The 15040-nt window shown below is 39.4% G+C and overlaps 1 protein-coding gene and 1 long non-coding RNA gene across 8 annotated transcripts in view; one reads left to right on the plus strand and one right to left on the minus strand.

Annotated features, from left to right (window-relative positions):
* The window catches only part of LOC143297290 (integrin alpha-8-like), a 222186-nt gene extending 212977 nt beyond the window's left edge, over positions 1–9209 (plus strand). For all 7 annotated transcript variants that reach the window (XM_076609611.1, XM_076609596.1, XM_076609563.1 and 4 more), the window contains one exon: positions 1214–9209. In XM_076609611.1, coding sequence (XP_076465726.1) covers positions 1214–1306 — 93 coding nt within the window. In that variant the 3' untranslated portion in view covers positions 1307–9209. The remainder of the gene's footprint in view (positions 1–1213) is intronic.
* Positions 3319–14800, minus strand: LOC143297368 (uncharacterized). The gene is made up of 2 exons (XR_013057262.1): positions 4678–14800; positions 3319–4627 (listed from the first exon to the last, which is right to left on the minus strand). It is a non-coding gene; the product is annotated as an uncharacterized LOC143297368 (long non-coding RNA).
* Between the last annotated feature and the right edge of the window lie 240 nt (positions 14801–15040).

The following is a 15040-nucleotide window of genomic DNA, read 5'->3' on the forward strand; positions in this document are numbered from 1 at the left end:
ACATGAATTTGATTTTCAGAATGTCTTAGTTAAAACAATGCACTTGCTATTTCCTTAAAAAAAATTTTTTAAACAAAATTCTTATAGACCACCAGCCATCGTGGTAAAGTGGTTTGCATCGCGGACTGACAGCTGGGAGGACGCAGGTTTGAATCCCAGCAGAAGTGAGATTTTACAGCCCCTGGGCTGGCTCCTACCCAGAGTTGAGTGTGCTATGGGCTTAAATGGGGAGACTGGGACCACACAGTCAAGTGTTATCCACTTCATGGATGTGTCTTTGGGTGTGTTGCTCTAAGTACCTGACCAACACTGCCATTGTCTGTACCTCTTGGGCCTGGCTGATGCCGGGATGTCATTATGAAAGGAAGCGTAAAGTACAGCCTTGTCACAAAGTCCCAAACCAAAATGGACCTCCATAGCAACATCGTCATCATCAGTGTCATCCTCCTCCTCCTTCATCATTACCAGTATAAACAAAAATGTCCCGAAGTCTGTGGCCTTTCATGCCCTGCTGTCATGTTGACCTCAGTTTTGATACCCCTCCACTTCCGTGCTTGGGGTGAGTCCTGTCAGTGCCTTCAGTGTCAGCAGATTCATGGGGGGCTGTTGTTGGAGGGACATGGTGGCAGTCTCCACTCTGGTGGGGACGCTCACTCAGTCTGGCTCTATGACTAAGCCATTATTGTCGTCAGTAGGGGGCTTAGTAGGTGGTGTCCCAAGTACGTTAAATCAGAACAGGCACCACTAAACACCACCAAAGTGACTCAGCAGCAGTGCAGGGTCTCCTCTGGTGTGTGGCCTCCTGGTGACCTAACATCGATGGTTCCCTGCAGACTGCTGACCTTGGGAGTGTGAGAGACGAACCTGGATGTGGCTTTGTTTGGGGGACTCAGAATGATCAGCGTGGGAGTAATGCCACTGAAATGGTGCAGATGATGGGGCAGCAAAAAAAAAAAAAAAAAAAAAAAAAAAGAAGAAGAAATTCTTATACACCATTTGTATTTGGCATATGTTTTGCATGCTATAGCATTTAGTCGACTACACTGTGAACATGAATATGATTGCTTGATAAACATCAATTTTATTTTCTATATTCACAAAATAGAGGAGTTTGGAAATTTTGTTAAACTACTGTTATAAATTTTACAGCAGTGGGTAAGACAAATATCATATAAAAAGTTCAGTGCACTCTATGCAGCGCTGTTTGTTTCAGTGTGGATTTTTCAAGAGGAGGAAGCCAGAAGATGAGGGGTATATGGTAGCAGGAGTGACCTCTGCCAATGACGACATGTACCGGTATGAATAAACTTCTGGCCTGGCCAGTAGATTTGTTACCATGACAACCATGAGGTGGGAGGACACAATGCCTAACATGTCCATCAATGGACAACTTCACCATGCCAAGAGGAACCCACAGATAGGCACCTTGCCCATAACGTACACCACCATTGCCTTGTACTGGATGCAGAAAGAAGAGGAATATATGGGCATTGCTGTCTTCTTTGCTGCTTTTGCCTTCTCCCCCTTCCTTCCTATACTCACACACACACACACACACACACACACACACACACACACACACATTCTCTCTCTCTCTCTCTCTCTCTCTCTCTCTCTCTCCCCCACAACTATAAACTAATTGGTTGCACCAATTCCCATTCTTTTTTTTTTAATTTTTTTTTTCTTTTTTTGTGAAAGTTAAATCTGGGTCTTCCAAAATGGAAATTCACAGCTACTAACACAGCACCATGGTGTTTTAAAGAAGGGAACTTTAGACTTAGAGGCTGCTGTAGGCAAAATATTCAAAAACGTGTTCAGTGTTGCTGCACTGCATGCACAAAAGATCATTGGGCAGGAAATCAGTCCTGTGATTAAAAAGTTTCAACCCAGCTTTAAAAGTACAATACAATAACCAACATAGCATTGATAAACAGACACTGATCTGTTTAAAAAAAATTTTTTCTTGAAAATGTTCTGTGATCTTTTGAGATTAATTACAGGGGTGAATTGCATGGCACTGTGGTTTGTTAGGCACCTTGTGGCCCAGTACCCCTGACTTCAGCCCTGTAGTTTTTCTTGTCCCAATTACCTTCTTGTAGTTGGTTTGCCACAAATGGCTAAAGAGCATCCCCTGCCCTGCTTTGATATTTGAAATCTTGGTTATCCTTCCCCAAGATGAGTTGCCTTCCAGGCTGATGAGTCTCATCTACCTAAATTATGCAACTGGTTTGAAGGTGCCAGTTACCCACTTTCTCCCCTTCTCCCATCAGTAAAATTGATTCATTCAGCTGGGATTAGAAGCTAAGCCACATGGGAAGGTCAGGAGCTGGACTGGTGGTGGTGTGGGGAGGGTTGGGAGAGCATACTTGAACTGAAATTGTTTTTTGTGATTTTTAGATGTAGAGTGGCTGATGATTGATTGTCATTTCAATACCTTTTGCGCATACCAAATTCTTCTGTTTGAAGCCAGTAAAGAATCTTGATGTCTTTGATGTGGTGCCAAGAGACAAGGCATTCACAATGGAGATTCAGTCTTCCTGCAGACTGGGTGGCACCTACTGTGGTTTTCACCAAAAACACCTGCATCAGCCTATCTTTGCACCATGATGCAGTTAAGGTTTTAGTGTTTGCATATGCTTAAAACATCAGCATTGAAAATTGTAGGATCAGTTTTTCAGAAATGTGTACACTATTTTATGCCATAGCTTTTGTTTTTTTATGTGTTACTACAACGTGTGTGTGCCCCAAATGGATTTGCATACCCAATATTCACTGCCAGTGCTTCCAGAGAGAAACATGCTTGAAATAGTCCACAATGCACGCACATGACTTGTTGGTTCATTCAGTGGATGTTTTTCTTTGGGTGGGAGGGTGCAGGGAATGTGGAAGGGGGAGGGAAGGATGGGTGCGGGACAGGAGTTGGGGTGGGTGGGGGGTAATTGGGATGGTTTGAAGAAGGGAGATGGGAAGGTGAGATGGAAAGAAGGTAAGGGCTGTTGTTTCATCTGCTCATTGCCACTCTTGTGTGTGAGTTCATTGTGTGTGAAAATTAAGACTACATTGTAGACTCCAGTTTGGATCAGATTTTGTTTTCACTGTGCTTGTTTGTGTTTCCATCAATGCTTATGTCTTAGAAGAAAATGTTGCTGCTGCTCTGTTTTCATTGTAGAAAGCTCCAATTCTGATCTGCATGTAGTGTTATATTCTGGACAAAAAATGATGGTACTTCGTAAACATAGTATGAATATTTTAGTATGAATATTTTAGTTATGTTTCAGAGAAGTCTCTTTTTCTCCATGATGATGATTCAGCTGTAGTGTATCAGCTGTACCATGCACTTGATGCTTTGTTAGATTTTAGCTACAATGGATCAAAAATCAATTCTATCAGACTTTTTTCAACCACATTCATAAATGATACCAAAGCGGATTTTTTTTTTTCTTAATTCTAGTTTCAGCATTTTGGAAGTCATGACACAGAGTGACAGGTCATAATTAAAAGTGGTTTGTTAACCATAATTCCTTATGTCTCAAGGCCTGACCAAAGGCGTTGGGTTATGCTGGTGGTCAGGCATCTGCTTAGCAGATGTAGAGTGGGGCATATGGATTTGTCCGAGTGCAGTGACGCCTCCTTGAGTAACTGAACTGAACTGACCGTTATGTATGTATAATGTAAAGTGGCTTGCTATCCCTTGTCCATGGTAGAAACTACAACTCATTTGCATAATATCTGGTTTTGGGCTTGCATTAGAATGACTGTTTAATCAAAATGTAGTTAGTACACACAGTGGTAAGACTGAAAAGCTTACAAGTGTTGCTATGTAGTGTGAATGTGTGCATTTATTGTGATCAAGCATATTGCCAAATGTTGAATTTCTTGCAAGAAATAGCTCCAAGTGGTGGTCAGAACTTAGTTTTCAGATACAAACAGGAAAGAAGTTATGGAAATTGTTATGAGCAATAAGAAGAAAACATGTATATGTTGTTATTGAATGGGTTCAGCATGAAAGAGAAGCCATTACTATCACCTACCAGTTGACATTTGATGACCAGTAACTGCAACCCAATTGGTGTGCCAATTCAGTATGTTAATGTTCTCACTGATTAATGTTTGTCTTTCATGACATTTTTTTCCTGTAAATTGGTGCTGTAGATTTCTTTCTTCAGTTGGCATCATACTGTTATGTGTCCAACACACTTTGTTTAGAGCCAGCACTGTCCATCTCGAGTTTTTTTTTTCTTTTTTTTTCTTTGAATAAAGTGTGTGAATAGTTATTTGAAATATGAATAATGATTTATTTTCCTGTGTCTTCTCGGGACTTAATTTTTTCCTTCTTTTTTTTTATTTTTTAAAAATCTGAATCACTTTTGATTGATATGCAAACCTGTACATACTGGAACTTTTCTATGCATGTGGTGATGTGCTTTTATGTCTTTTTGCGATTGTTAAGATTTTTTGCAAGCTGGAATGTTTAATTTTTTACATGTTCTTATTTGCTTTTCTTCATTCATATTCTAAAAGTTTTATGCATGCTTTACTTGAAATCTTACATGTAACTCAGTTTTGTTTGTTTTTGCTTTTTTTTGTATATTTGATAGTTATTGTTATGCTTGGACATGCATACCACCTTTCTTTTGTTATTTGATAGTTATTGTTATGCTTGGACATGCATACCACCTTTCTTTTGTTATTTGATAGTTATTGTTATGCTTGGACATGCATACCACCTTTCTTTTGTTATCAACGAATCCTTTAATGTACATTTGACACTTTTTTGATATCTTTATATATCAATTGTATACATATTAGCAGGAAAAAAGTGTGTGAGGTATAGAAGATATGCAACTGCTCAGTACACATCAGCAAACAATATAGAAAAACAAAAGGTCCTAAATTTGTTTGTGGACTTTTGCTTTTTGGAAGATATCTGTCTAATTTGGATTAACTTTTAATGAATGGAAATAAACAATAGAATTTTTGGGAATCTTATGTAATAGTTAAATTTATTCCAATTTATTTCAGAGAAATATCTCATCACTGAGAGGTTTTTGTTTTAAACTTGTACACTCTCATTTAGGATCCACAGGTTGACACGGAATGTCTTTGCAACCTCATTTTACCAGTTCAGTGCCAGAAAATTTTGTAAAAAAAAGTGCTCTCCCCTTGCCAGGGGATTTTGAGGATTCGGGGGTAATAATTCACAAAAAATTCTAGCACAAAAACTATGGGCGATACAGAAAGAAAGTAACATTTTTGTGAAGAAAAATTAGTGTAGATTCTGCTTCTGGGCTCTTTTACCCAATTAAGTTGATTGTAGATAACTGTTCAGGCATGTAAAGTCAAGATAATGATTTTTGTGCAACAAAAAAGTCTATTTCCACCTCTGCATAATAACATCCATATAGAAAAGAAACAAAGTACAGCAAGAAATAGCATGCCTGTTGTCAGATTATACCTGTAGAAGAAATTAAAACAGGCTATAAGTTTATTTGAAAAAAAAAAAAAAAAAAATCACAGCTCTTGCAGACATGTAAGTAAATCACTGTCCCAATAATGACAAAGGTGGGTAAAGTCAATGTAAAAGCTCAATCACAGTCTCAGAAACTGAGCTGGCAAGCTTTTTGACAGCTAAGAGCGTTTGGGAGTGTGAGGGTGATGTTCTTTGATGACATTCACTCCTTTCAAGTTGCACGTGGGCTGATTAAAGTGTCTGCTGTGCATCCAGCTTGCCACCTCTTCAAACAAGTCAACCATCTGATTCAGCGGAAAAAAAGCGTGAAAAATAAAAAGCACGTGTTTCACGACCAGTGGAGGTTTCACCCTGCATTTCGTGAAAATCATAGAACATTGGCGGTTGCCGATCCTACAGTCTGCTTTGAAATGTGAGCACACTTATTGCTAAAAGCAATGCCCCCTTCATGAACTCTGGCTGACATTCGACCTATTGTCTTACATCACTCCTCTCCCTCTCCTCCCCTTCTTCCAACGCTCGCTGCTCGTATTCTGTCAGTCATAGCCACTTGTTAAAAAAAAGCTGTCTGATTGGAAAGATGGACTGAATTACCATAAAATGGGGCTGTCAGTTTCGTCACTGTCATTGTCAATCACCTTCATTTTCAAACCAATCATCAGACAAGAGAGATCCTTCTCCATCGCGAAATCTGTCTATGATCACAAGCAGAGCTTTCAGAACTGTGTAAATCTACTGACTGAGACAATTTACTTTACTGGACACAGTTTTCAACGCATTGTTTTGCACATGATGCAACCCCCTTTTACACACCCATGTCACGTGGTCAGTTAGCAAATTATTATCCAGTAGAAAGGGGTCTTCTACCTGATGAATGTTCATTTAAATAGTATTTTTATAATCCAGATGCATCAAACTAACTGTTCAGAGTCTGTTTATGTGAATTAAACCAAACTCCAATGAAGGAAAAATCAGAACATACGCAGGACGTCAGTGGACGTCTTATAGGCACTATGGCAATACTTTTTGTAGGACGTCAGCTGACATCTTATAGTCACTCTACTGGTTGTCTGTAGCTGTCAAATCTTTGTGCTAGTCTCTCCAATGTTATTTCCATAAAAACCACAAGTAAGAGATTAAGCATAAATAGGTGTGGTTTAGTTCATTGGCTGAACAAACAGAAAGATACAAGATATATAAAGGGGAAGGGGGTAATTTTATCAAAACCATTTGCTTTCATTGCTGGGGAAGTTAAAAGTACTAAAATCAGCTTTTTGCTCCAAAAAGCACAAAGCTCAAGGAAGGGAAGCATATGCAGACTGTTCATAATTGCAGTTTGTTTTGCTGCATTTATGTTAATGTCCAAGTTGTGCCAGTTTTAACAAACCCAAATTGAAAACTACATCACCATCACAACAACAGAAACCTGTTGAATGATAGTTGGGGCAGGGGAAAGAAAGTCCCAGAGAGAAGTATTTTGTGAGTTTTCAATTTCAGTTTCTCAAGGAGGCATCACTGCATTCAGACAAAACCATATATGCTACACCACATCTGTTGGGCAGATGTCTGAGCAGCAGCAAAATCCAACACACTAAGGCATTGAGTGCATTGCATATTTGTGTACTTATCAGAGTGGATTTCTTCTACAGAATATTGCCAGAGGGCAACCCTTTTGTTGCCTTAGGATTTTTTGAGTGTGCCAAGTGTGTGCTGCACACAGGACTTTGGTTTATCATCTGATCTGAATAACTGAACGCTCAGTTTGATTTTCCATCAAACTTGTGAGAAAGGGCAAGAGTAAGAATCAATCCCACACCCTCACAGACACTGCATTGACAGATGAGCTTCTTAACCATTCTGCCACCTGCCTCCTCTAACCCATCTGTGTAACCCCTATCCAAAAATGTCACTCGGGTGTCAGTGTTATAAAACATGAGTGCAGCCACCACCACCACCACAACTACTACTTCTACTATTATAACACACAGAGTTTCCATACATCACACCAACCATCCTCATTAAAACTTCTCTCTTTTTATTGTTGTTGATGACTTGTGTAAAGGTCTCCATTTTTATAATGTCCCTCAAACAAAAATTTGAGTCCTGTATAGGTTTTAAGATTGTGGGCTAGGGCAGTTTTGTCACAGTATCATTTTTGTGTGTTCTGTGGATTGTATAAATGTGAAGCATTATCTTCAATTATATTTTGGAATGAGAGTGGCTTACAATGGTTGTAAACATTTATTATTACCATGTGTAAGTTTGTGTGATTATTTTAACAATATTAACATGAGTGCTTGAATGTGTTGACTGTATTGTGTTTTGTATTGATAGATGCATCAATGTATCACATTCTTCCCATACATGTTATTAACATTTAAGTTTAGTGGAACAAGAGTAAACCATGACACTTCAGCTGGAAAACAAAAATGACCTTGACAGAAGACAGAATATTACGTATTAATATTTTGGAATATTTTACAACAAGCAAGGCGTTCCATGGATCACAGTAATCGAAGGAAGACCTCATAATGATGCCAAATTTCTAGGAAAGGTATAGCAGTATCTTGTTGTGTAACTATACAGTTTCTGCTTGAAAGTTAATCATTTTACCTTTAAGCAATTTCAGTTTTGTTCCTTTGTAACCCATCCAAGAGAAAATAGAGTTATTTAAAAAAAATTCCAGTGAATTATCATAAAACTCAAGCACTGAATATGAATCCCAGTGCTAAAAGTACAAAGTAGTTTCTATAATGCAAGGTTTTATCTTGATGGTGGTGGCAAATGGTAGATGTTTACTGTAATTTTCAATTTTTAAAATGCTTTTGTGTACAAAAATTCAAGAATAATCACAGAATAAGGTGCACTCGTGTATTAGGTGTGGTCAAATTATGATCAACCTTGTGAAACTCAAAAATGACATAAAAGCTGAAAGAAAATGACAGCGTCATGAACTTTCAACACTGTAACATTTGCAGCAATAATAAAACTAAAGAAAGTGGAAAATACATTTCCTCTCTCAGAAATCAGATTCATTATCATCATCTCATGAGAAAGCTGAGAAATCAGAACTTGCAGAGTAAAGGAATGTCAACAAGCCTTATCTGATATGTTGCCATTCAAGGTCAAGGTTGTAGCAAAAGTGTCAGGTTCAACTGCTTTTTCATTTGCGTTTGCCATGTTGAACTACACAAGATCAATCACCGTCCATTTAAATACAATTGTAGGATGTCTTTGTTATATGCCGACTTGTCACAAGTATCTGTGCTTGCTGATGCATATGAACAATCGGCTGTAGGCTCTGCAAACAAAGTTTCTGTGCAAGAGAAAGGACACTTTTATTTATTTCTGTCTGTTGAGCTCTGATTGCTTTTCAACTCATTTCCTTACCAAATAAATTTAATGCATTTTTCCCCTTCATCTATGTTGTTTTGTTTTTTCAGTTTGTGCTATATTATGAGAAATGCTAGAAAATGCCCTCATGTTCTAGTACTTATTTTGTCAGTGAATAAGGTACATTTTTGTATTTGTTGGGAAGAAAATTGCCTTATAGTCTGAAAATTACGGTATTATACTACCACTGACAAACATACACAAACATACACCAGCGACTGCCTTTGAAAGAAATCCATTAGGAGTGTATGAGAACATGCTAGATCTCATGGCCTCATTGTGATCTGTGTAGATATTTCTTGGAACTGTCATTGTCCACCATGATTAAATGTTCCAAAATCCAAAATGTTACTCTGTGTGCTTGTGCGCATTATGTGCATTTATGAACTACCTTGTGTTCATACATGCAAACTACAAGAAATATTTCACTAATGTGTATCAGTTTGGCAATAGCCGGATGGTTAAAGCGTTGACTTTCAATCTGAGGGTCCAATGTTCGAATCTCAGTGACAGCACCTGGTGGGTTAAAGGGTGGAGATTTTTCTAATCTCCCAGGTCAACATATGTACAGAACTGCTAGTGCCTGAACCCCCTTTGTGTGTATACACATGCAGAAGATCAAATACACACATTAAAGATCCTGTAATCTATAAAGCGTTCGGTGGGTTATGGAAACAAGAACATACCCAGCATGCACACCTTCAAAAACGGAGTATGGCTGCATACATGGCGGGGTAAGTAAACAAAAGTCATACACGTAAAATGTTACATGTCTGTCTGAGTGTGTATGCGTGCGTGCCTGAAATCTGATTGAACGACACAGCAAATGAATGATGAGCGCCAGTGGCAACCATCAATCGGCTCTACCCAGGTAGGCAGCCTATTGTGCAAATGACCCTGTATTTGTAAAGCACTTACAGCTTGGTCTCCGACCGAGGATAAGCGCTATATAAGTATCCATATCAATCAATCAATCAAATTTTATTTACAAAATGGTCTAGAATAGAAAACCACTGGCAGTTTTTTAAAATATCAATAAACTGTGTTTTGTATTTGATTTTACAAAGCCATAAAAGTAGATTTGAACCAAGCATGTTCTGGTGAGAGTAAACAGTCTTATAACTCTAATCTGTGTCTTCAAAAGGATTTTCAAAAATTAATTCATAAACTCTGTGTGTGTGTGTGATAAATAGGTTATGGTATTGGATTTGATTATGCTGTTTAAATCATGTTATTTTGGTATATCTCCGGTGTTTAAGAAATTCTTTAAAGTGTGTGGTAAAGAAGATGTTGCCATCGCCTCAAGCACTCTGCTACATGTATCCACTTTATCCACATCTGTGGAGATCATGTTAGACAGGTTCAGTTACTGGCAGAACCTATAACACATTCCATTCAATTTCTCTTTCATGTACATAAAAGTTAATTCAGTATCCACTTAAAAATATTCATATGCAATAAACACTTCAATGATGCAGTTAGTGCCACTGTATGTGTTCTGTCCAGAATTTTTATTTCTTTAATTGTGAACAAGAAAAAATAGGTCATGCCAGCTTCAAACCCAACTATTTTCTGGATTTGGATCCTCAGTGAAATAAACCATTCATGACCTGGAAATACACTTTAATTCAGGAGACTTAAACTGTTATTGGTATGACTGAAGATTTTTCCCCACTATTTTCAATCCAAATTTGGTAATGGCAGGCAAAGTATTTACAGAGAAAATGACAATGTTAAAGTTTACTACAGACACAGACAAACATAGACACACATGCATGCACACAGAGACAACCGAACCCTGGGTAATTAGTCCCTAGATATTTATATTTGTTTACTCATTCAGCTGTTTCACCATTTATAACAAGGTTAGTACAGGCAAGAGGGTCTTTTCAGAAATCTATCAACATTTCTTTCGTCTTCAGAAATTTCAGATCCAGATAGTTCTCTTCACACCCGAATTTTTTAAAATTTCACTGAAATAGCATTAGCATTGGACAGGTCTTCAACAGCCGAGTCATCAGAAAATTTGATGACAGGAATTTCTTCCATGTTTCTGCAGTCATGCGTGTATAGTTTTAATAGGATAGGGGATAGTACCGTACCTTGAGGAGCACCTCATGAGGTAGAATTTTTAGAAGAAAGGACAGATTGAAAAACGGACAGAATGAGTTCTGTTGTAAAGGAAGCTTATTAAGCAAAGAATGGGCCTATAATTTACATCTAAACCCAGCAGTTTGAGGGCAAGGAGGTGAAGTTGTATTAAAAGTGGAAGAGAAGTCAACAAAGAGAATACGAACAAAAGACCCTGTGTTAATTAAGTGAAGGAAAGCATTGTGAAGCAGAGTTTAAAATGCATTGTCAATACCTCTGTGTAGCTTGTGCACAAACTGAATAGGGTCAAAGTGTTGGTTGGTGAAAGATAACAGATGGCAGAGAATTTTTTTTTTTTTGAAAGCATTCCATGTCTATTGAAGTCAGGGCAACACAGGACAGTAATCATTGAGTGAAGCTGGGTTCTTTTTCTTGGAGGTAGGACAGATGGTAGTTTTTTCTCTCCAGATATTGGGGACAGGGTATTGATAGACCAACTGAATATTTTACAAAACATTTCACATTGTTCTGAAGCACATGTCTTCAACAGTCTTCCACAGATATTGTCTGGGCCAACTGTTTTATTAACATTCAGTTTTAGAAATAGAGATTCAACAACTTTCACATCGACCTCAAAGTCCTGATCAGTGGTTCAATTTATGATTTTTCCATGTAGCTGTGACATCACACTATCCAGTTACCCTCACACATCATTCCTTTCAAACCTACACCAGAAATCATTAAGTTTGAAAAATCAACCTGTTCTGTTTTCATTGAATAAGCGACTGTTTTCTTTTTTATTTCCCCAGTAAGCATTTTTAACCCATCCCATGCATCTGCCATTCTTCAGTCCTGTCTGAAACTGCTGCTCTATTCCAGTTTTGAATTCCCTCAGTCCCCACTATAACCCCCCTCTGTTTCATCTGAACTAGTTTTCTATTATTTTTGTTCCCTGACAGAAAGCTAACTTTTGCTCATCTAAAATGTTTTTCACAGACATTGAGATTCATGACAGATTCAAACAGTTTTTGTTGGAATTATTATATCTTGCTTGGCCGAAACTGATTACAAAGTTACAACATCGTCTGCATCATGGACATTATCACACGAACCAATGAAAACACTCCAGTCAGTACAGTCAAAACATTGTTTCACTCGGGTGTCTAAACTTTCACGCTCTTTTTCACAATCGGTTCTGGGATAATATGGACACCATCATGATCGGATGCGCCAATTGTGCTAGGGGGAGAGATTTGTATGCTTTCGGAATGTTGGAATAGCACAGATCGATCGTTTTGTCCAGTCGAGTGCGGCAGGTGACATTATTTAAAAGAAGGAAGGGTTTTTCCCCGTAAGTCTCAGTGATTAAAGTCTCCAAGTTTTAAACACGTGGCGTTGACAGAGATGAGTTGAAGGTCACGCACAACAGCGGCAATTGTCTTTTAAGCACGTGCAGCTGACGCCTTTTCGAAAACTGGAGGATATATGGGCGAGGGAGTTTAGATTTGCGTTAGGTCCAAATGTGAGCAACAAAACCGTTCTTTCTACAATAGGATAGAATAGATCGTACTGATCACGCTGGTTTGAATTTTACAAAGAGCGCTTTACAAAGAGTCGCAAGGCAAGAGCATGTGGGAGTACGAAAACGCGGTGTGTCGGTCACCAGAGGAAAGTGTTTATCGCGGTACAGTACATGTGACTGACTGCAGCCGCGCTGATGCTGATCTGTGAGCAGGATACTGTGGCAGACAACAGACACTGGGAAAAAAAAAAAAAAAAAAAAAGCAAGTAAGAGAGCTCTTTGGGGTCAAAGGAAAACAAACATTTTCAATTTCATGTATTCTATTCTAACTTGGTAGAAGACGCAAGTTTGCTTTTCTGAATGTTTTCCAGTTTCTTACCAGTTATAACATTTCATAAAGAGTGAAATCGTTATTAAATACCGACTGCAAAGTGGACTATTTACGAAGGTAGCACGACTGAGATCATTTAGTTCGTATATAAGTACAATTTTGTTGACATTTTACTCAGTGCATAACTTGGAAATACTTCATGTTCTGCTTATTATATGTAACGTGTATTGTTTTGGTAGTCTCCAGCATGGAGAAATTTTGTTTTGGTAGTTTCCGGCATGCATAGATTTGTGTAGCCTGGTCGCTCTCTCTAATTTCTCGGTCATGTTTGCGTTCAGTGACGTCATTTTGTATGTGACGAAACTCGAACTAAAAAGAAATGTCAGAGAAGTACTCCAATTCATATTTGTCAAAACCAGTGTGCCGTTTACTTGCGCGTGCATCAATGTTGTATGCATTGACGGGGGCAATAGCCGAGTGGTTTAAGTCTTGGACTTTCAATGAGGGTCCCGGATTCGAATCTCGGTGACGGCGCCGGGAGCGTATCGTTGTGCCGCCAACCCGTTGTGCCGCCGACCCGTTTACGGATTGTCTTTTGTCACAAAAAAGACAAAACAAGATGGGCAAGCCATACTAATAATCTCCCTTTTTATTTGACATTTGGGTCACAGTAACGTCACAAATGGCGCAACTGGGTCCAAACGTATGCATTCGCGAATCCTCATAGGCTACGACCTTTGTTTCAAATTTCGTAAAGATCGGTTCATAAACAGCTGAGAAAAGCTTGTTTGCGTAGAGAACTGCGCATTCTAAAAATAGAACATGATTTACGTCATCGTGAGCTTATTACTTATACCGTTTATAGTCCCTAGTATAATGAACACATAACTGAAATTTGGAGGAAATCCGTTGATAAACAGCGGAGATATTAGTGATCAAAATTTTGGCAATTTGCGCCACTGTGACGTCACAAATGGCGCAAATGGGTCTCAACTCATACATTCGGTAGACATCATAGCCCCCGAGCTTTGATCCAAATTTTACTAAGATTGGTTCATAAACAGCCGAGAAAAGCTTGTTCAAAAATCATCGAATAGCGGGACGGCGGCATAACGGGTCGGCGGTATAGCGGGACGGCGGCATAATGGGTACCCCCCACGGCGCCTGGTCTCAACATATGTACAGACCTGCTAGTGCCTGAACCCCCTTCGTGTATATATGCACGCAGATCAAATACGCACGTTAAAGATCCTGTTACCCATGTCAGTGTTCAGTGGGTTATGGAGACAAGAAAATTCCCAGCATGCATGAACCACGACAAAGTCATCGGCAAATCGATGTTGGTCGTGTGAAGGAAAGGAAGAAAAAATGTCTTGAAAACAATGGGAGATAAACTCATTGCCTTGCTCTCTGGCGATTTAGTGATGAAAAGTGCGTTCACCAAACATATTTTGTGACAGCATAATATTAATAAAGCTTTTCTGACGAAAAAAAAAAAAAAGAATTATGAGTCAGAGACCTGACAACCCTTCCTTTCTCGGGGAAATGTTCACTCACGGTAGCACTTGATACTGCGCTTCCATGTGCCTGGGGAAAAAAACAAAAACAAAACCGCTCCCAAAGTGGCACACGCGCACTCACACTGTTGATGGAGTCTCCCGTCTGTCCGACAGATGAGCAGGCAGGCAGGCTTATCTGTCAGTGTGTGTCCTCAATGGGAGAAGAGGCCGATTCTGGATGCACAGCACTTCCCACAGGTGTTGCAAGGGAAAACGTCTCCAGAAGTTGAGCCCTGCTTCCTTCACTCACGTTTCTCCTTAATGGCCAGCATTCTCTTCTTTTCAAAAGTCTTTATGCCACTAGAGCACAGCATCCTCCAGCGAGAGCAGTCAAGGGTATCAGTTTCCCAGGAAGCGATGTCTATGTCACAGGCTTTGAGGTTTGTCTTCAAGGTGTCCTTGAAGCGCTTGCAGGGTCTTCCAAGTTTACGGTGGCCTTCCTTCAGCTGGCCATACATAAGCATCTTCGGGATCCTGTTGTCTGTCATGTGGACAATGTGTCCTGCCAGCATAGCTGGCACTGGATCAGCAAGCTTTCGATGCTGGGCAGGCCGAGGGCGGTGAGGGGGGGAGGGGGGGGAGGCACTGGCGTTCTGTGAGCTAGCTGGTTGGTACATGGACGCGGTCTTGCTGAGGCTGATGGTGAGCCCAGAACACCTGCAGGAGGTTGAGAA

Source organism: Babylonia areolata, chromosome 2 (assembly GCF_041734735.1).
Source record: "Babylonia areolata isolate BAREFJ2019XMU chromosome 2, ASM4173473v1, whole genome shotgun sequence".
NCBI classification, from domain to species: domain Eukaryota; kingdom Metazoa; phylum Mollusca; class Gastropoda; order Neogastropoda; family Buccinidae; genus Babylonia; species Babylonia areolata.